At 33.0% G+C, this 21,995-nt stretch overlaps 4 protein-coding genes across 11 annotated transcripts in view; 3 read left to right on the forward strand and 1 right to left on the reverse strand.

The window, feature by feature from the left end:
- LOC116841359 (G-protein coupled receptor Mth2-like) overlaps positions 1 to 3,363 on the forward strand; it is a 33,664-nt gene extending 30,301 nt beyond the window's left edge. For all 6 annotated transcript variants that reach the window (XM_032809178.1, XM_032809177.1, XM_032809179.1 and 3 more), the window contains one exon: positions 1,694 to 3,363. In XM_032809178.1, coding sequence (XP_032665069.1) covers positions 1,694 to 2,069 — 376 coding nt within the window. In that variant the 3' untranslated portion in view covers positions 2,070 to 3,363. The remainder of the gene's footprint in view (positions 1 to 1,693) is intronic.
- A 128-nt stretch (positions 3,364 to 3,491) lies between these two features.
- On the reverse strand, positions 3,492 to 6,675 carry LOC116841360. 2 transcript variants are annotated; one of them, XM_032809181.1, is made up of 3 exons: positions 6,509 to 6,675; positions 5,297 to 5,511; positions 3,492 to 5,235 (listed from the first exon to the last, which is right to left on the reverse strand). In XM_032809181.1, exons 2-3 carry the CDS (start codon positions 5,490 to 5,492, stop codon positions 5,111 to 5,113), a joined length of 321 nt encoding a protein of 106 aa, XP_032665072.1. In that variant the 5' UTR covers positions 5,493 to 5,511; positions 6,509 to 6,675; the 3' UTR covers positions 3,492 to 5,110. The 2 variants fall into 2 exon arrangements, with proteins under 2 accessions (XP_032665072.1, XP_032665071.1); XM_032809180.1 differs by having other exon boundaries at positions 6,488 to 6,636.
- A 2,301-nt stretch (positions 6,676 to 8,976) lies between these two features.
- LOC116841374 lies at positions 8,977 to 12,435 on the forward strand. Of its 2 annotated transcripts, none has more exons than XM_032809204.1 (6): positions 8,977 to 9,141; positions 9,441 to 9,519; positions 9,751 to 9,819; positions 9,986 to 10,060; positions 10,359 to 10,433; positions 10,575 to 12,435. In XM_032809204.1, the coding sequence occupies exons 2-6, from the start codon at positions 9,474 to 9,476 to the stop codon at positions 12,221 to 12,223; spliced, it is 1,914 nt and encodes a 637-aa protein (XP_032665095.1). In that variant the 5' UTR covers positions 8,977 to 9,141; positions 9,441 to 9,473; the 3' UTR covers positions 12,224 to 12,435. The 2 variants fall into 2 exon arrangements, with proteins under 2 accessions (XP_032665095.1, XP_032665094.1); XM_032809203.1 differs by having other exon boundaries at positions 9,013 to 9,245.
- Positions 12,436 to 12,657: 222 nt separating this feature from the next.
- LOC116841373 (ARF GTPase-activating protein GIT1) lies at positions 12,658 to 20,039 on the forward strand. Its single transcript, XM_032809202.1, has 13 exons — positions 12,658 to 13,110; positions 13,380 to 13,513; positions 13,617 to 13,729; positions 13,946 to 14,132; positions 14,260 to 14,390; positions 14,469 to 14,658; positions 14,738 to 14,810; positions 15,371 to 15,565; positions 15,640 to 15,806; positions 16,632 to 16,802; positions 16,958 to 17,137; positions 17,213 to 17,443; positions 17,699 to 20,039. Exons 1-13 carry the CDS (start codon positions 13,053 to 13,055, stop codon positions 17,897 to 17,899), a joined length of 2,031 nt encoding a protein of 676 aa, XP_032665093.1. The 5' UTR covers positions 12,658 to 13,052; the 3' UTR covers positions 17,900 to 20,039.
- Positions 20,040 to 21,995: the final 1,956 nt, after the last annotated feature.

The raw sequence follows: 21,995 nt of genomic DNA on the forward strand, positions 1-21,995 counted from the left end.
TTTATACAACGCTTTGTTTTCGAGATATTCAGGTGTTCCGGTATATAATATTCACCCTGTATATGTAGAGTGCCGGATTTGTATGGTCGCTGGTCTATTGGGAGACCATCGACTGAACATTTTCCGAACAATGCATAATTGTATATAAAATTTGTTCATACATAATTATGTATAATTATATATATAATAATATAAAATTATATATAACTATATGTAAATAATAAATATAATAATATAAAATTATATATAATTATATACAATTATATATAATTATATATATAATTACATATATTTGTACGCGTAATTATGTAAAATTATATATGGAATTGTGTATAAAGTTATACATGATTATATATAAGTAACATGTATTAACATGTATTAAATTTCATACATAATTGTATATAATAATGTAAAATTATATATAATTTTATATAATTATGTATGAAAAATTTTGCATTGGGAATACCTGCATTAATCCATATAACTGATAAAATTAATAACATCGATATAGCGCCTCCTGCGAATGACCTCGCATAATGTCGATCGACCCTCGTTCCTACACAATAATCACATGGTGATTATTTTTAGACAGAGACTTTCCCATGCCGTGGTTCGCTTTCATAATTACGAAATCTTCTGAAGGAATAAACATTGCCGCCGTTTTGACCGTGGGCGCGAGATGCCTCCGACGATGCGAACGACGAGAATGACGAACGACCGTGCGAATATAAAATCGAAGTGAATGCTCTTGGTGTAAAAGGAACGGATGAAAGCCACACTTCTTAGAAGAAATCTTAAGGAAAACTTTTAAGCTCCACTCGAAATTTGCCTCGTTACTTTTTAACATTTATTCGTCTACTTAAAGATAACCGCGATCATCCAGAAATACTTCATTGTAGATAAAATTTCGAATATTTACATGAATAGTAAGATTATCAAACTCAGCGATTTTAATGCATTTAAGTAATTTCAAAGATAGTGATCCGTTTTAATGGTTCCACTTTGCAGTATTCGCGAAAAATCATTTTAATTAAAATAATAGCTACGTTTACACAGTACTACAAAAGTCTACTTTATGGTACAAGTTTTGCTGTTTTGTGATCATCTTTTTTTTATATATTAACGCATCATATTTTATGTATGAAAAACGTACGAGAAAAAAAGCCATCTAATCATCTTAAATCATCTTAAACCAACTAAAAGCCATTTAACCATTTTAAATTATCTTAAACCATCTAAAAGCCATCTTAAGCCATATATTTTTAAATTTAAAACAAATCTAATATCTACATATAAAAATATTACATAACGTAGATATAATACTAAAACGTTTTATATTTATGTTGCCATGTTATATCGTTATAACCAGTAAATAGCAGAGCAATATAACAGTTTTAAAACAATTTTAAAACAATTTGAATTAAATATTGAAATAGCCACTGTAATCTGCAACATCATCGTTCTATCATGCATTTCACGTGCCTGATGTTATAATTTTGAAACTCTCAAAGGTTCTTTGCACATTTAATTATTAGTTTTTCGTGCTAACCAACGTAACCGTGTAAACATAGACTACAGCACTTGCACGGATATCATTACTTGAGTTTAGGCTGTCCTCATTAACGTAGTCGATGATAAAACTAATCGATCGCGCCGTAATCGCAAGAAATATAACATGAATAATATATTACAGATTCAACCTGTACCTGAAGTTGTTTATCATAATGGGCATAACCAAGTGCATGAATATAATAACGTGGATGTTCAAGAACACGCCGCCAGCCGTCTGGTACATCTGCGACATGACGAACGTTCTGCAGGGTCTCATTATCTTCATCATATTCGTGTGGAAGGACAAGATCAGGAAGCTACTACTAAAAAAATTTGGCTGTCGGGAAGACATATTCTCCAGAAACTCAACGCGCAGTGGTTGCCCCAGCACAAGTTCTTCGCACACCATCACAACAGGGGTATCACTTCAGAAGAAGATCAACCCCTATGTACAGAATTTGAACTGCCGCGCGAAAAATTCGTCCGACGAGAATTCGACCGACTGCTCTAATGTATAATGCGAGGCGATGTATAATTTCTTTCGTGCAGAATCATCGCAGTGGGTAACTTACAATATATCTGATGGTGCCGTAATGTAATTTTACAGTCAAAGCTAAATTTTGTATTATTGCGCGTTGATCTCTTTTTCTTTTTCACTTTATACAGGGTATCTGGTGGCACAACACTAATAGCACTAATAACAATAATGACACTCGCTTGTACGTTAAACTGTATAGGAAAATTTTGTATCGTTTTACAAATTTCACAATAGTTAGTAAAGAATTGATTACAAAATATCAACGGAAGTGTGTGATTGCACGGAAAGTGCTAAGGCGATCTTTATAAGTAAGATCTCATCCAAAATATTTAGAATCTCTTCACAATGATTAGATGTTCACGTGTAAATTATGACTCAGTAAGCAAATTGACTTGAACAGATATATATTTTATTATATTTGAACATACATATAATTTATTATATTTGAAGGTATATAATTTACAATATTTCATATAATCTATATTGTTTAGTTATTATATTTGAAGGTATATAATTTACAATATTTTATATAATCTATATTGTTTACATGACAAACAGCCGTGTCATATATATCTCGCAGAAAATATATAAACAATTTATGTAGATGTAGATGTAATTTTGTAATTTACAGCATAACCCTGCTTTTGACAATATCCTGATTCACTCTGTCTGTACACAAGCATTGTGTCATTGTCAGATAATCTGTATATAATATCTGAGACATCAAATCGATGCTACTCTGCCATATTCTTTTAATTATTTACGATTTAAAAGTTTTAAAAGTTTTAAGTATTTACGATTTAAAAATATTATAGATATTTTTTATTTTTATAACATTATTAGCAATATAGCTAGTTATAATTTTTTAGTATTTGTAGCGTTCTTGTAAAAGTTCCTTGAAATTTGTTGAAATTGTCATATAAATTACTTTATATTATTATAATATAATAGATAAACGTGAACCATATAAATATACATATATTATTGTTGTATTAGAGATATTGACGGAAGAGTTGAAGTCGTGTACCTGTCTTATAATGTGAATGTGATCACCTATAAAAGATTATCATATACTATTACATAATCATTGTTAGATTTTAATTTTTATTCTTATATTCATTCCTAAAAGATTTTAATATAACTATATGTTACCGTGGATTTATATTTATCTCTGGTAGATTAATAAAAGTATGTTGTGTGTAAGTTATATGTATCAAATGTATGCCATAATTTTGTACAAATTTTACTTTATTGTAACTTACCATATAATCACACAACTTAAACCTACAATACTTTATAACAGTTTTATTTAAGATGACCAGATTTCCCAGTCCCAAGTTCAGAACACTTCATAAATATATGGAGTGACAGGAAAGGAAAGATTATTGAAATTATATATACATATATATAAAATATTTTATTTATAGACATATATAAAAAATAATTTAACAACAATGAATGCCTGCTACACTAGTAAACATAGAAACTATTGCTAACATAAAACTTTTAGTTTTATTTAAAATAAAGGAGAAGCAAAGCTACACTGTCTTTAGCTATAAAACCGGGAAGAAAGTAGAAAATTATAATATTGATATAATATTACCGTTACTTGATTGTAAGATATGACCTTTGGTCTGTTCTTTTCAGCACTGCTGAACTAGTGTAATAAGTTAAAATGAGACAAATATATTTTTCTCACTCTAACTTATTGCATTAATTTAGCAGTGCAGCTAAAAAGAACAAACCAAAGATTTATACTCCAAATATATGAATTCTCTCGTGCGCGCCCAAATGGATTTAAATATCCTCATTCCACATCACGTGATCTCTTTAGTTCGGTTGGTGAGACCAATGATAGAGGCGCTGAAAATCGTCCCTCTTCTTTTCAAGAGGAGAGTTAGGCCGCCTGCACATTTGAACTGTCAGGTAGCTTACTATAGGATTGGAACAATCAACTTAAAACTAAACATTTGATACGCGTACTAAATAAACACTTTCTGTTAAATAATCTTAAGGCTCCTAGGTCCTTGCTATGGCTGTCCTTATTTGATGATGTCAGAAACGAGAAATTGTATGCCAATTTATATTACAGTATACATAGAAATCAAAGAATACATACACTAAATGACAGTTATGATCAATTCAGCACACTTATAAAAATATCCGGACACTTTCCTTTAACCTAAACAATTAATAAGCAGCCGTAAAATTAACGCAATAGAAATCAGGGGAAATCAGATGGGTTAAAAATGCAAGTTGCATGTTACACTAATTTTTAACATATAATTTTTAATATATAAATTTAATATATAAATGTATTTTAATAAATTTATTATTAAAATTCTAAATTAAAATTTTTTAAATAAATTTATTATATATACATATATATATTACTGAGGTTAAAGTGTCTGAACATTTTTACAAATGTGCTGAATCGATCAAGATTATCATTTTATGCATGTATTTTTCAATTTCCATAACTTGACAATATAAATTGAAATGCCATTTCTCGTTTTTGACATAATTAAATAACAGTCAAAGTGAGGATATAGAATCCTTAATATCGACAATGTATGTATTATACATACATATATTACATATTACATACATATATTATTACATACATTATTACATACATATATTACATAAATACATATATTATAGTATAATACTCATCAAGAAGATGTATCAATTGCATCGTCGTTGACAAGCATTGTCAATATTAAAATTATTTAAAATAAAGTTATATCGAGGCGACGAGTTTAGTCACGCCGGAGTCACGTGTAAATTTAAGTTTGTATATTGTTTTAACGTAGATTAAATGGAAAATGATACTTCAGTTGGGAAATTTCTCAAAGGTTTAACGCGCGCGGCATTCGCCGTCGCCAAACGCTTGCACGATAGAAATGCTTTCACTACACGGAAAATCTCAGTAATTTAAAATAAATAGTGCGATACGCGTGCAAGTTACCATTTAGTAAAGTAATTATTTAGTATGTGTATCACATGTTCAGTGTGAATTCAGTATTCCTGACAAATAGGGCAGAACATGAGATTGTATCCGCAAGGGCAATCGATATCCAGTAATTCAAGCTTCCTTTTTAAATTTGCAAACCGCTTTAACTGCAGCACTTGCCACTTTTGTGCTGAAATAAAGTTATTGCAAAAAGACTATATATTGCAATAATTGCTTTCTATAGATGTTACCTTTTTCCAGAAGTTCATATTCTGATATAAGCTCTGGTTGTTCAGACATCTCAGACATCGATGGCTTAACTATAATTTCTACCGGAGTATGAGCGGCTTGTACAGCAGCCTGTGCCTGTACTTGGGCAGCCAGTTGGGCATGCTGGTCCATTACTGTGGCCCACTTTAGACTCAGTAAATGTGGTGGAGTAGACATTTTCACAAATGTCACTCAACTGAAAAAAAATATAAAACTTCTAATTAATTTTCTCTGATATAAATAGTGCAAATACTTTTTCTGTGTATAATCTATAATTTGATCAAGTATTTTTCTTTCTTTCTCTCTCTGAATTTCTGAACTCTTAATCCTTTGAATATGAAGCAGTGCAACAAAAAAATATTCTGATACAAAACTCAATTACATTGGCTATATTCAGAAAACACAGTGATTATTGGTCTTTACCATTAGATCTCTAATTTTAGGCAAATTATGTTGATGAATTATTCAACCGTTGTACAACTGTTGTGTTTTTCTAAATGTAGCCATTGTCAAGTGTCGTAGACATTCCAACTGTGAGCAGCGACATTAGATAGAACAAAATTGATATTCTGAGCTTAAAGTAATAAAGCCTATAATTGAAACTATTGCTAACAAGCTGAAAGGGTGACGTATAAACGGTAGCCCATGAAAATGCCGATAGTACATGATAAAACCAACTCCAAACATATACATGCGTCCATAGTTCATTGCAAACATTTCACGCTGAATGTTCAGAGGCTGCAGAGAATATTTTATATGCGCCCATAGCACTTAAAAAACTTAAAAAACTAAACATGTAACGCGTCAATTACTTTTCAATGTAAAATCTAACGCGGAATTCTGGAATATGTCAAACTGTACGCAATAGAAACAATGTATACAATATATATAAAATATTTGCCGGTGTTATCGAATAATAGAAAGCTAGTACGTATACTTTCTCGCGATATTTGTTGACCAGTTTCTGTCTAATAATCACGATATAATTAACTAAACGTTCGTAATTATGTCACGAGTTGTTTAATAATATCTCACACAGTATTCACGTAAATACACGCAGATACAATGACTGCGATTAACGGAACAAAGCGATCAGTGGCAATCAATGATCATTGGTTTTTACTGTTAGATTCCTCTAAGTCTAGGCTGATTAACTTGACAAATTACTCAACTGTTGTGTTCACTAAACGTACCCAATGACTTCTACAAGCATGTTCCAACGACTGAAAGTAGAATTCACTTGAAACCAGTGTATTGATCCCAATCGTGTTTTTCGCGCGTGCGCGACAGTGAAGCAATGATGGATTTTGGCAAGATATTCGCCGTCCCAAGAAGCTTCGTGCGCATGCGTAAGTGATGTCACAACTAGAAATCAGCTGCGTTCAGAAATGTATCTAGAATGCAGTAGTAGGTGCTATAAGGGGCCCTTATATTGTTCTCATGTGTGTTTATAAACAAGTGTCAACGTGTACTGAGTGAATAGCTGAAAAAATAATAAATTTGTTAGAACAAAGAAGATGGATGATCCGCAGCAGCCGACATCAAGTGGCATCGAGAAAAGGAGCAAGAAACCAAAAAGGAGAGTATTCCAGTATTACAGTAAATAACAAATATGTCAATTTCCTTATTATTATTCATATTACTTGCACTCTATTCCTATCAAAGCAATTTTCCTTCCTCCTGCTAATTCCTTCACATTTCTTTTCTCACAGGGCCCTAACGATACCTCAGATTCGACGAAAGTATATACGTCAGTGAGGACTCCGAGCGTTTGCTGTGTACGCATGCGCGAGACATATTTTGCCAAAATCCATCACTGCAGTGAAAGAGTATCGCAGTCGGTGGGTGCGATTCATTAGACGCTGTAGATACTTCAAAGCGCCGTATAGATTAATCATGGCTTCCCTTTAGGCGCTTCAAAGCGTTTGTGGTGTCTAATGGATCGCGCTCAATATATTGATCCGGGTCGCGTCCTTCGCGCATGCGCGACAGTGGGTGCTTTAAGCCCATTCTACAATTGCGTAAGCGTAGTCGTGAACGTAAGAGCTATCGCACACAAATTGACATAACTGCATATGCATAGCATAAGATCGTATGGACCAATGAGCATCGAATATTAAGCATCGAACACCAATATGGCGACTTAATACTCGATGCTCATTGGTCATATGGTCATATGGTACAATGGTCTTATGCTATGCATATGCAGTTATGTCAATTTGTGTGCGATAACTCTAAGGGTCAACCAATCCGAATGTTTTATTCACTGATTGCTTTACTCTGATTGGTTGTCGTAATCACTTACAACCATTTACAACCAAATTCACGCAATTGTAGAATAGGCTTTACAGTTGCGTATACTGTGTTACACAAAACCAGCTTATTGGTTGCATATTATCTTACAAGATATTTTAGATAATATATAACCAATAAACTGGTTTGTATACGTATGTCAAGATGTGTTAAGCAATTGGAAAGCACCCAGTAAAAGAGTGATTGTAGTAAAGGCCAAATCACACTAGCAATTGACAATTGACGATTGACAATTGAAAATTAGATTTTGACGAATCAACGAGCTTCAACCTTGGTATGCTTTGTTCCAATTGGTCAAGTTCCAATCTTCAATCGTCAATCATCAATCGCCAATCGCTAGTGGGTGCTTTCCAGTAGCGTACACTGTGTTACACAAAACCAGTTTATTGGTTGCATATTATCTTACGAGATATTTTAGATAATATGTGACCAATAAACTGGTTTTGTGTACGTGTGTGTCAAGATGTGTTAAGCAATTGGAAATTTGGCTTTAAGGCCAAATCACATTAACGATTGGCGACAGATGATTGACGATTGAAGATTGGAACTTGACCAATTGAAACAAAGCAAGGCAAGGCTGAAGTTTGTTGATTCGTTAAAATCTAATCTTTAATTGTCAATCGTCAATCGCCAATCACTAGTGTGATTTGGCCTTAACGTATATCTAATGTCGAATTCGATCGGATGCACTAGTGCGCCCTTTTTCTTCTGCTACTAAAGCCAGCGGAACACGATGCTTGTTGCTTACTGGATGGAAATATTCTGTTCTGATTGGTGCATTTCATGGATGGAAATGCACCAACCAAAACAGAGTATTTTTATCCAGCAAGCAACCAGCATCGAAACAAGCATCGTGTTCCGCTGGCTTTAGTAGCAGAAGAAAGAGGGCGCATTAGTGCATTCGATCGAATTCTGGCTTTATTGCCTATTGTAGAAGACTTATTACATATAGTCATTTTATTTTGGCTACACATTATTAAAGATATCTTCTGTAATAACAAGTAACCAATAAAATAGCTTTGTGTGACACAGTATTCATTGGAAAACGGTCATTACAAAATTGTAAACGAATGATGCATTTAGTACTACAACCGTTCACTGAGCTCTTTCATCTGATTGGTATATATTTTTAGATCTAAAGGAATATGCCAATCGGATGTAAAAGTTCACTAAGCGTTCAATAAGCTGCTGTTGTACTGGATGCGTTCAGCAAAGAAAGCTGCTTTATAACTGTTGTAAAATTCATGAATCTGATTGGTACATACTCTTGGATTCAACCGAAATTAAGAGCATACTCCAATCAGATTCACGAATTTTACAACAGTTGCAAAGCAGCTTTCTCTGCTGAACGCAGCCATTGTCGCAACTAGTTTTATTATACTTCGTGGTGGTTGACGGTTATGAGAAAGTTTGAAATAATACGAAGAGAGTCACAGATGATTACAGACGAACAAGAAGTGTTTGTTGTGTTTAATATTATAATTATACCTAACATATTAATATATATAAGAAGGTGTGTAATATTGTGCGACAATTAAGTATAACGAAGAGAATAAATAAACTTAGATATATGCTTCTGAAGAAATAGAAATCATGTCAAGAAATTTCAGTTCTACAGTGTGTATATCATTTTATGTATAAAATAAGATTATTTAGGAAAATAGTAGATTTGTATGTTTTATACAAACATATGTATGTGGCTATCGAATCGTAGTGCTTTTAAGCTTTAAATATTTTGAGGAAGACTATTGTTTTACATATTTGAATTTACCACTAAAATAATGGGATTTAAAAGAATGTTTTTTTGTTTAGTGCAACTCCACAATAAATCATATTAGGAGAAAAATGGATCATTTTGATTACCAGAAACTATCACAATCTGAAAGCAAAGGTTGGTCCATAAAATATTGATTTTTTGTATTGTTTGTATGTTGTGCTTGTATAATATCTTGATATATTTTTGTACTGCTACAATAATTCTTCTAAATGAAGAATCTATTCACATTATCTACTTATTATTACTTGCTTATTATCTACTTATTTGTTTATTTCTTTGCTTGTTCCTTAATATACAATGTAACTAAATATATTGACCACATGATTTTTTCATATTTGTTTCTAGTACGAGAAATATCTAAACCTGTAAAAATTGCACAATTGTTTCCTAAACAATTGCAAACTGGCCTAAAAGGTAATACAAAATGTTTATATGTATTATATGTTTATATGTATACATCCTTTTCAATACTTTTACATGAAGATAACATTTTATTAACTTTATGGATATTTTTTATTTATATATGAAGATATTGCTTTATGATAATTCTATTAATAGATACTGATATATATTTTTATAGATTTAGCTGTTAAAATAAGTCAACCTGAAAGGATTACACCTTATGGGAAAAATACATCAACTAAAAAGAAAAATGGTATGTATATATTTTATTTATCTATGAATAGTATTAATGTTGCTGTGACTTGTCAGTTATCAATTTTATTAAATTATTATTTTTATCTTATTAAACATTATATTATATATTTTTATATTCTTTATAAAATATTATATATATATATATAATATAATATTATATATATTATATATTATATATTCTTTTCAATATACTTGTACATGAAGATAACATTTTATTAACTTTATGGATATTTTTTACATATATATGAAAATATTGCTTCAATTCTATTAATAGATACTGGTATATATTTTTGCAGATTCAGCTGTTAAAATAAGTCAACCTGAAAGAATTACACCTTATGTGAAAAAGAAATCAACTCAAAAAAAAAGTGGTGAGTGTGTGTATATTTTGTTTTTATTTTATTTATTTATGAATAGTATTTATGTCGTTGTGACTTGTTAGTTATCAATTTTATTAAATTATTACTTTTATTTTTTATTAAACAGTTATTATGTGTCTTGTTATGTTACAGGAGCGAATATGATTAATCGATTTCATCACAGTGAGAAAAATGTTCGGCGAAATTTGAAATTTACAGAGACCCCACATACTACAAGAAAAACCAAACACTTTGTAAGAACAAGCACGAGTAATTTGCACAATAAATCCACAGCAAGTGAGAGAAGCTTGCAAACTCATAGAAGAAGCTTTATACTGCCGCCAAACAGCATAAGGAATATGCATGTTGCACAGAACAGTTCCAAGCAAAGCAAATCTATGTTTCCACATTTAAATCAAGTGCGTATCTTAACAGAAAAGTCCATAAGCAAATATCCTAGAATATCCGAGGTGTCAGAGAATTCTCCCTTTATAGAAGATGCAGATGTACTTGTAAATAATCCTGTTGTGCAAGAGAAAAATAACACAACATCAGTCATACAGCATACATCGTTGCAGACATTTAAAACGAACGATCGGCCCGTCACAAGTATTTTATATTCCTCTAATTCCCATTCAAACGCAAATAATGCAGTGAAAAAAGCAAATCACAAGCACTCAAATATCGATGAGGCCTTGAACGTTAACATCTGCAGCAAGCAAAATAGCGATGGTGACGTCACAATTGACAAACCGCAAGTGCTTTCCACGCATAATAATAGTAAAGATGCGAAGAAGAATGTCAATCTGCACAATGGTAGATATCTCAACTTAGAAACGAATGCTGTATACACACCTGGCGTAGAAAAGATAACGATTGAAGATATGCGTGTACCTTTACAAGCTATTAAAAAGATGAGTGAGTCTTGTGTGGATTTACAGCGCGGTATTGATGATGATTGTGAGTATGTGACTCTCAGCAAGAAAGAACTAGCAATTTTGACATCCAACTTGGAGTCTCATATGAATATCATGTGCAGACTGGAGGAGAATATTTCCCAATTGAAATTGACATCAATTAACGTTATAAACTTATTGTCCACGAAAACTGCGAGTAAAGTTACCAACGAGATCGAGATTAAAAAGCAGATGACCGGAAATTTCACCGACAACGCAGAAGTAATCAATAATGCGAGCACAATATTGTCGTCAAATGTTCAGATCATCGCCACTGAAGTTGATGACTCAAAAGGTACTTCTACAACACTCGACTCTGATGCATTGACATGTGCGGAAACTAACGTGCCTGAGGCAACAGAAGATCGCGTAGAAACACAGCCGTCGCGGCAAATCGATTTCACACCTGTTGCGGACAATAAGGAAAACGAAAAGGGTATAAGTTTGTCTGCGAAGCGCTCCAAGCCTTCATGTGAAACGCGCCGGCGTTCCGCGCGATTGATGGCGAAGGCTCTGAAGAATTCAAACGCAGATAATGATAGCTTCGTGAATTTAGAACATGAATTGAATATCGCGAGCAAAGAGCCTGCTACGCCGATTATGTCGCGTATGGATAATACTCCGTTGATGAGTGGGCGCAAGGACAAGAAGACTGGAAAACCTTGGAAAGAATATATGGCTATGAAGTCGCGTATGAGCTGCTTGCTGACGCCGAACATCAAACGATTTGATTCCACCGAATCGAACAACAATATGTGCCCCGAAACTAGTAGCACCAGATCTTTGTCGAGCAAGATTCTGGCCGATCTTCAGAACTTGTATTCCGATTCGCCAGACTTGCAGTGATTTTGCAGGTCATCTCTCATTGATATATCTTTCTAAGATTCTGATTAAGATTAAAAATAAGATTCTAATTTCTAAGAAATAAATATATTCTACATATAATATTTATTTATAAGTAAATTGTATGTATATGGTATGTATATGGGATGTTATGTATAGAAAACGCTATTAATCGACGCGGCATTTTTAATATATTGATTTGCGTGCAAACATAAGATGTATAAAGTTTTATTTAGAATAGCGTTACATTTGTACGAACGAATGTTTCTGAGAAATGAATGATATACAAGAATATGATATACAAGAATGATATTAAGAAATTTTATATATTTCCAAATATAAATAAATAGAAAAAAAAATCTGCAATTCTTATTAGATTTGGTTTCCGGGTTTGAACCGCGTAAATTCATCTTTGTTTGATTTCGACGTTTCGCGAACATTTTAGTCTGCTTCATCAGGGAGGAAACCCGGAAACTAAATCTAATATGCATGGACACCGCGAAAACCTAAAAAATCAAAACTGCAATTCTATTATAGACCGATCGATTGTCTCTATTGAGCCCTACATTATCGACAAGTCTCTGAATGAGTTTGGGCGCGAGATGGTGGAAGAGTTCGCCGCTGACGGGCGATGCGATCGTGCTAGAGCAATTTTTTCTGTCTCCTTCCGAATGCCTCGTAATAAGAGCATAATGACACTCGATTCGCGTTTATACGCCCGTGCCAAATTGTCGTCGTCATTCGCCTTCTTCGTCGATTGTTGATTATGTCGTGTGCTCGCGTTGCGAAATATAATGCGCGAGAGTGTCACTAACTGAGCGGAGAAAAAAGTATGGCACGTCCCAAGCACAGAGTGAGCGCAGACGTGTGCGCCGATTGCGGGGCACTCGGTGAGCGCATCATTTTTGTTTATAATTACAAACCTGCCCTATAGCTACAATGAATTTAATGTCCCTTTTGATACACCATAAGATATATAACTCGATCTGTCGAGCGTTCTGTTAAAAATGCTCTTAGGTATTGCTTTGATTTGAAGCAATAGCTTCAGTAATAAAATGTTAAATGTATATCTATTTAAGTTTATTTGTGTAATAGAATTCTGCCTAACAACGTTTGTTCAATTAAGAGAATACTATAGGATTAATATGCTGTTTTATAGAGCCAGGATGGGCATCAATAAATAGAGCTATTCTGTTATGCGATGATTGTTGCGGGATTCATCGTAGCCTGGGTCGTCATGTGTCGCATATTAAGTCATTGCATAAGAGTACTTGGAATACACAGCTATTGAATGTCAGTATATAGTATTCAAAGTGTAAAGAAAAGTTTCTGTGATATTTCTCAGTTCTTTAGCTTATGCATTATATCACTCAAAATAATCGTATAAATATTTTAGATGGTGCATACATTGAATGATAATGGAGCCAATAGTATTTGGGAACATTCCCTGCTAGATCCTAGTAACTCAAAGATTAGTAGAAGAAAACCACAGGCCAAGGATCCTCTACAGTTAGTAATCTTGATCATATATTGTTCTATCCTATAAATGAGACATCTCACTTACAAGTATGTGGAATCCATTGGGGTTGTCACTATTTTGTTAATTCTTTTAATTTTGGGTATTAGATTTGTAACTCTTTTATCTTTAGATATTAGATATATTTGTAATTACTAGCTCTGTGCATATTTTCCTGATGCATGACCATGTTCTTTGTTATATTACAGTCCTATAAAGGCAGAGTTTATTAAAGCAAAGCATCAACATTTGGCCTTTATATTACGACCGAGTAAGGAAGAATGTTGTACTGAAGAAGAACTCAATAGACAGTTGCACAGTAGTGTTCGCACAAGCAATTTAGAGACTTCATTGAGGCTATTGGCACAGGGAGCTAATCCCAATTACTTTTACAAGGTACTGCTTTAACACAAATTTATTTCAGAGATTTATATTATTCCTGTAAATATATATAAATTGTTATATATAATACAATTATGTTGTCATGAAAACATTTTTGTAAAATCAAATATAATGTTTCCAGGAGAAAGGAACTACTCCTTTGCACGTTGCAGCTCGTGCTGGGCAAGTTCTTCAAGTAGAACTTTTAATAGCTAATGGTGCAAATCCAAGCGTAATAGATTTAAATGATCAGACAGCCGCTGATATTGCTAAGTAAATAATGATTGTTTAATATGCAATCTAAGAATATTTCATAGTCAGATTTTTCATTTGTTCTTGTTATTATTCCAGAATGGCAGGACATATTGATTTGTCTGAGCGCATAATTGAATGCATGTATGAAGTAACAGATAGATTAACATACCATGTATGCTCTCGTAAGCCAAATCATCGAGGTGATGAACATCTCATTATTTCTGACTTGGCTTCTAATGTTGACAAGAACGAGCTGGCTTTAGAAAGAAGAAATAGACTACAAATGGTTTGTAGGAATACACATTACTCAAAATTTAATGAGTTTATTGTTACTGTGTTTTTAATTCACTTTTTTTCTTATTTAGTTACCCAACCACTTATTGGAGGAATTAGCTATGGATGTTTACGATGAGGTAGATCGCCGAGAAACAGAAACAAGTGAGTGTCTTTAAATCATATCCAGTATTCTCGTACTTCATATTGTATATGAAATAAATTAATTTAGATTACTAATGAGGTATCTCATGTATTTATGTTATGCTATTCCTACGGAAGGGTAAGTAAAGGTTACTTAAACTTATAATGTAATTCAAGTTTAACTCTTTGAGTGTTATGGGTATATATATACATTCAGTCTTAAATTACTCGTGTTTTTTTAAGAACTCTTATTTGTACATTCACTTTCTCAAATTGTTAGCAACAAAATTTCAATTGTAGGCTTTATTACGTTTAAAATAGAGCACTAATTCATTTTTATTATAATTATTATTTTGTTATAATTTGTTATTAATATAATTTATTTTTTTTCTATCTGATATTACCAGCCATAGACAAAATGTTGGACAATCTTGCCGAGCTCTAGCCACACAAAATGTTTTTTCGTTGCGTTACTTTGTACTCAAAGGGTTAAAATTGATTTTAATAAAAAAGGTCCATTGAGAGAGAAATATATGCTAAAAACATATAGCAAACAGATTAATGTCTCATATTTCCTGTAGTTTGGTTTTCGACTGCATCCCTTCCGGAGAAGTGTACCGTACCATTCCTGCCGGTTAATCCGCAGATATCGTCCACGAGGAATCAAGGAAGACAAAAGTTAGCAAGATTTACGCCGAAAGAATTCACCACTCTCATTGTAGATTTACTGGTGGAGGCGGGCCGAAGACATATGCTTTCTAACAACACACTTCAAAGTAATACTACGAAAGAGCATTCTTCGTAATGCAATCTTCAACATTTTATTATATTAATATCTATTGCGCTTTAGATCCTGCGGTATCTATACTTCGGAAAGAACAACTCGGTAAACACGGATCACAGGTTTCCGATGACGAGCCTTTGTACGACAGTGTCGCGTCTGATGATGACTACGCTTTGACATCTACAGATAATACTTCGTCTGACGTTTCAAATCAACCCAAAGTCGATAACGAGGTAGGAACATACTACAATAGTCTTGAATTCAATCCGAGATAATTGAGCTCTTCGTCAAAAACAACTTCTTAAAAACAACTTTAACAAGCGCGATTTTGCACAGTTTTGAGTAATAGTTTTGGAATAGTAGTTTAGATTGTATTAAACAATTTTATATAAGTTGGAATATACGTCTCACAAGATGCTTGTTTTTCTCTTGTGTAAATAGATAATTCAAAACAACTTCCTGCCCTTAAAATATCATAATCTTCACGAAATTTTGAAATTTTTTTCCTTTTGCAAAATATTATCCGAAACTTAATGTTTTCGAATTACAAAGATAAATAGTTCGGATATTATAGATCAGATATATATAATACACAAGCTGATATTAAGATATATCTTGTGTAAGTTTATATTTCTTTAAATAAAAAATTGTGATAAAGATAGAAAAAATCATATTGATATGTTTTATCGCTGTCTGATAAAATATTGAAGGTACCGGCACTAGTAACAAAAAGAGGAATAAGGAATTGGCTGAGCACGTGGCTTTTCTGTAGGCAGTGTTATTAGGCAAGTGCACAGGTCTGTTTGTGCATGTGCAACCATTGCCAAGAGCGTCGAATTTGACCATTCTGAGACATTAATGAGCTATTGGGCGTTGATTCACACTTTGCAGTCCATACACCACTAAACGACATGATTTATGCGTTCATAACATCATAATAATAATAATGCGTATAGCATTATATAACATTTACTTTGCGTGATCATTGTAACATGCTCTACGCTCCTTGCTTGACACGAGTCTGAAGCAAGCGTTGTGATTGCGGTACGTTGTTTCAGGAAGCATTTACACCGATGGCTAAGGGTCTCCCATCCATGGTAGAAGTCTTGAAGAAACAACTGACCTTGTCCGAATCAACTGTACAAGATCTGCGCGAGCAAGTGCATACTTTACAGATCACGGTTGAGCAGCTCACTCAAGAGAACAGCGAATTGAAACACATGTTACAAGTAACTACATAAGATTTTATTTAACACGCGACAAGCAATATTTTCCCTTTGATGACACGTCCACATGTGTGTAATTTGTGTTGAACATTTAAGAAGAAACTTTATACATTATATGATATGCATGAATAATTAAAAAATCGACGACGTTGATTCAGGTAAAGAATTCCGGCGATGGCAATATAAACGGACACGTTGGTGGAGAACAAGAACCAGAACTGGAGCCAGTGCACGACATCAAGACATCTACTATCCGAGGTAATCAACGACCGGCGTCTATGTACGAAACGAGAGAAGGCTTACGGAAACCGGCGTCGTGGTCGACAACCATTTGCCAAGTAAATATTTCTCTCTGTAGCAACTTGGAACGAGAGAAAACGCCGTACACTATATCGTGTCTCTTCGTTTTCCAGACGAAGCGCGACGCGGAATCATTATCGCGGAATAACACGCAGAGCCTGTGGGAATGTGGTGCTCCTAATCTTCCGCCCAGCGAAGAAGTGACTCGACGAACGGAACAAGTTACCAGGCGGATCCAAGAGCTGTGGTTAGCCATGCAAGATCCGAACCAACGAGAAGCTTTTGTCCCTTGTGCGGAAAGAATACGCGTTGCTGTTGCTGAATTGACCGCCATATTTCCTCAGGTAAAATTTACTGTACTTTGTTTTTTTTGTTTCGTGGAAGCACCTGTCTATCAAATTGCGGGAAAGACTTTCACTTCTATTGTATCATAGAATACTTTGTTTGTTTTCCAGGATTAGATCGCGTCTTCCTTGTATTTGGTTTCGACGTTCCATGAACTGAAATATTCAAAATACAAGGAAGACACGTTCCAATCTCGGAAAATAAACGAAGTATTGGACAACATCACGGAAGCTTAAAATATCAAATTATCGTAGAATCCTATAGAGGAGAATATTAGATCTGCATTACGCCAATTGAACGGCAATACCGGGAGACTTCAAGCGGAATGTTCCGGCCTTCAAAGATGCACGAGTGATGCCGAGCACATGGATCGTTGTCTGCAGCAAGTACGTTCATGCGCTTACGATATTGCCAAAGCAACCAAGACTCTTGTCACGCAATTTCAAACGTTGTAGATCGCAGGCTTTGACGTCATAGCGACAGTATCAGATATTGTACGCATCATTATTTCTGTATATCTTCAACAATAACTGTACATATTTTTGTATAGCGCATCAAGTTCATTTCCTCTCAAACTTTTTATTACTTTACATATATCTATTTCGACAGTAGTTCTCCCCCGTTTTATTTTTCTATCTTTTTAATTTTGTTAAATTTAATGTAAATACAAAGTATTCTTTTCATCTATTAGAATTACTATTTTAGTAGATTACCGCGAGTTAGATCACTGAAATTATACATTTTACATTATTTAAATATGTTTGCATGCATGATCTAACACACAAGACATGACATCGTTTGAGTATAGATTTTATATTATGTATCATCTCTTTAATATTTGTAAAAGACTGAATAGCGGCAAACCAATGAACTCTATACATATGCAGTTTAAGTTTATAGATTTTGTTTAACTCGTATAAAACAAAATTTTGCGTAAGAAAAATAAAAAAAAAAGATGTAAGCGTCACATCATTTATGTACTAGGATAGAGAGCACATCTTTAGTGGGACAGCATTATATTAAATATTATTTTTACTTCATTTCTTATGTGTATTTTATGTAAGAAATAGAAATAGAGACACAGAGATGAAAAACAATTTGCCTTTTATTGATGTAGCTGTCTCTCTAAAATATTGCTTTTGTTATATTATACCTATATAAGAATAAAAAACAAAAATAGTTAGAAGTCTATATTGTATATGTTATCCATAATGGAATTTAACAATTGTATTAGCAATATTTAGTTTAAAATAACTGATGTGAAATGTTTCAAAAAATTTTTATAACTTTTTTTATTTAATATACTTCTTTAATTTGCTTTTCGAATTGTGTTAGTTAAATTGTGAATCTAATTTTTTACAATTATTTTATATTTTGTCAGCAGTTGCAACACACACACACACACACACACATACATACACACACACACACACACACTAGAAAACAATAGTAAATATTTAAAAGATAATACAGATTTATCATCTGTATCATTTTATTGAATTTTTTCAACTTTTCTTATCATTATTCAAAAATTATATATGACTTTCTCATCTTCATATTTCTATATTTTATAGCTTCTTGACATTTCTATCGAATACATCACTATCGGGAACAAAATGTGCAATATTGTTAGTAAATTATTATTTACCTCAGACAAACATGGAAATGATCACGCTCATTAAATAAAATACTATTCGTACAATACTATTCTGTTAAATTTGTGCAATGAGTCGTGTAATAATAAGTGGAATAATGTGACAATATATAATACATACATATCTCTGTATATCTTTATTACTAAAATATATATATTACAAATAATGTAACAGTAATATATATGGCAGTCATTTAAACGAAGATATGTGTATTCTTGTCGTAAAAATATAATATTAACTATATAGAGTAGCTGTAATATATTTGTAACACTTGATACATAGAATTCACTTAATACTCATAGGATGTCCAATTTATATATTTCTCATACTTGGCCAGTTATATATATACATATTATATATATATAATATACGTGACATATTATAAGATTTATCTATGACTAGCATACTATATATATTTTTAAGTTAGATAGGGGAGACTGGGGCTAGTTGGTTAAAAAATTTTGTATAAGGAAAATTAGGGTGAATTGGCAAAATCGATTATTTCTACTGTTCTTTAACATATTTCAGAATATTTCAAGCAAGCAAAGATTTCAAAGCCATTTTTGGCCATGTTTATAAATCTTGCTTGTTTAATTCTGACTTATTAGAAAATAGCGGAAATACTCGGTTTTGCCAACTTACCCCGGTAGCCAAGTAGCTTCGTTCTCCCTACAGCTCAATTGTTAACGTTATACATCTCATGATTGTACAATATCAATTGCATTTTAAAAGAACAATGTTGATTCTATTTTGAAGTTTATAATTGCAAAGTATTATAGAGTTTAGGAAGAAACATCACATTTTATTACAACGAGAACTACGATTTCGATCGTACGATCTATAACGTTAACACACATGTTAATTATATACATCAATATATATATATATATAAATATACTTACTAATGAAAATAACCAAATATATAATCTGTGAAACCATGTGTATATTGTAATTTTTATTAATGTAGCGTTACATTGAAGGAAATTAGTCTTTTCTGCAACAAACACATAAAGAATGCATGTTTATAAAAAAGAACTATTGTTATAAAAGAACTCTTTTGGCGTTTTCGTTTCTTAAACAAATCAAAATAACACGTTCTCGCCACGTCAAAATCAAACTTATTCAAATCAATAGTTGCATTCAGCAAAGAAAGCTGCGTTGTAAAATTCGTGAATCTGATTGGAGTATGCTCTTAATTTTGGTTAAATCCAAGAGCATATACCAATCAGATTCACGAATTTTACACAATTGCAAAGCAGGTTTCTCCTACTGAACGCAGCCAATGGCTGCGTTCTGTTTCAGGTATTATGCGCGCATTTTCTACAGTATACGTGATATGAACTATAGATAAATGCGCACATATGCATGAAACTAGAGAACCTTTAGTACAGAGAATCGCCAACTTGGTCATGTGATCAGCTACTCAGCGATTGACTGGCATAACATGTACGGATTTGGACATTGCGACGCCGATGCAAAACCATATATATATAAGCATTTGTTCTGCATTGGCGTCACAATGTCTAAATCCGTATATATTTATGCCAGCCAATCAGCTGGTCACGTGACCAAGTTGACGATTCTCTGTGCTAGAGGTTCTCTACATGAAACGGAACGCAGCCTGTCTATTCGCGCAATCGCACGACATGATTTTAACAGAAGTATTGCTGTATTTTGAAGTTATGTATTATGTAAACAAAAATAATGTTTACAATAGGATATTCCATTTTCTTTTATAATATGTCTGATACATTACGGGGAAGGCTATAAAAATAGAGAAATCACAAAACGAAAAAATGAGATACAATTTGAATGAAGACAATCCATACCACCATCACCTTGTTTGATCATATCTAATGGCTGCGTTCAGTAGAGAAAGCTGCTTTGCAACTGTTGTAAAATTCGTCAACAACTAAGTATTTGTAATGACCTTTGTAATGTCAATATATTTTACATAAATATTTCATGAATATTACATTCTATATATCTCTGACTTCTTTTTTATTATATTATATGAAATCTTTTATTATATCTGATCTTTTATTATATGAAATATTTAAACTAAAGAGTTTATTTTTGTAGTTGTACTAAATAATATTATAAGAAAATTATAATTATTGCTTCGGCTGCATATAGGGATAATAAAAACATTTAATATCAGTTACAGAAATAGCGCCGTAGCCAAGGTGATAGATTAGGAACCTGTAGCCCCAGTACTGGGAATAGGGCCCCAGTACTGGGATTCTGTAACTCGTTATTGGAGTTAACGACAGTTTCGTCATCGTTGCGCAGCTTTTCTACGGTATACAAAAGCTGCGCAACGATAACGAAACTCCGTCGTTAACTCCAATAACGAGTTACAGAATTCCAGCACTGTAGCCCTATTCTGTGACTCGTTATTGGAGTTAACGAAAGTTTTGTTATCGTTGCGCAGCTTTTCTATGGTATTCAAAAGCTGCGCAACGATAACGAAATTGTCGTTAACTTCAATAACGAGTTAGGGCCCTTGCAGAATGCCAGGCAACAGGCAATAGGAACAGGCAATAGCCAATAGGAACAAGGAATAGAAATAATTGACCAATCAGAATTTCTTTTCTCTGTTCCTATTGCCTGTTGCCTGGCATTCTGCAAGGGCCCTTACAGAATCCCAGCACTTCGGAGGTTTCGAGTCCGACCAGTATTAAGTAAATTTTCAGGTGTAAAATAGTGAGAAATCAAATAAAAAAAGCTAAATTTCATTTAAAATCAACATAAGATGACTAGTTGCAATCGTTTCTGCAGATTTTTTATTAAAAATAAGAATTTTATTATAAATAGATGCATCACGTAAGGTAATATACGTTGACGGATAACCAAACGTGCCATCATATTTATGCACAGAGCTTTCACAATACTC

Source organism: Odontomachus brunneus, unplaced genomic scaffold (assembly GCF_010583005.1).
Source record: "Odontomachus brunneus isolate Ranch 3 - 2012 unplaced genomic scaffold, Obru_v1 Obru_scaffold_015, whole genome shotgun sequence".
Lineage (NCBI taxonomy): Eukaryota > Metazoa > Arthropoda > Insecta > Hymenoptera > Formicidae > Odontomachus > Odontomachus brunneus.

Excerpts from the sequence above, each read along its gene's own strand:
- LOC116841373 (XM_032809202.1), top strand. The coding sequence starts at position 13,053 with ATGGCACGTCCCAAGCACAGAGTGAGCGCAGACGTGTGCGCCGATTGC. Across the intron at positions 14,811-15,370 it reads TCGCCGAGAAACAGAAACAA|TTTGGTTTTCGACTGCATCC; the intron begins GTGAGTGTCTTT and ends TATTTCCTGTAG. Across the intron at positions 15,566-15,639 it reads TTCTAACAACACACTTCAAA|ATCCTGCGGTATCTATACTT; the intron begins GTAATACTACGA and ends ATTGCGCTTTAG.
- LOC116841360 (XM_032809181.1), bottom strand. The coding sequence starts at position 5,492 with ATGTCTACTCCACCACATTTACTGAGTCTAAAGTGGGCCACAGTAATG. Across the intron at positions 5,236-5,296 it reads ATATGAACTTCTGGAAAAAG|CACAAAAGTGGCAAGTGCTG; the intron begins GTAACATCTATA and ends ACTTTATTTCAG.
- LOC116841374 (XM_032809203.1), top strand. The coding sequence starts at position 9,222 with ATGTCAAGAAATTTCAGTTCTACA. Across the intron at positions 9,520-9,750 it reads ATCACAATCTGAAAGCAAAG|TACGAGAAATATCTAAACCT; the intron begins GTTGGTCCATAA and ends ATTTGTTTCTAG. Across the intron at positions 9,820-9,985 it reads ATTGCAAACTGGCCTAAAAG|ATTTAGCTGTTAAAATAAGT; the intron begins GTAATACAAAAT and ends ATATTTTTATAG.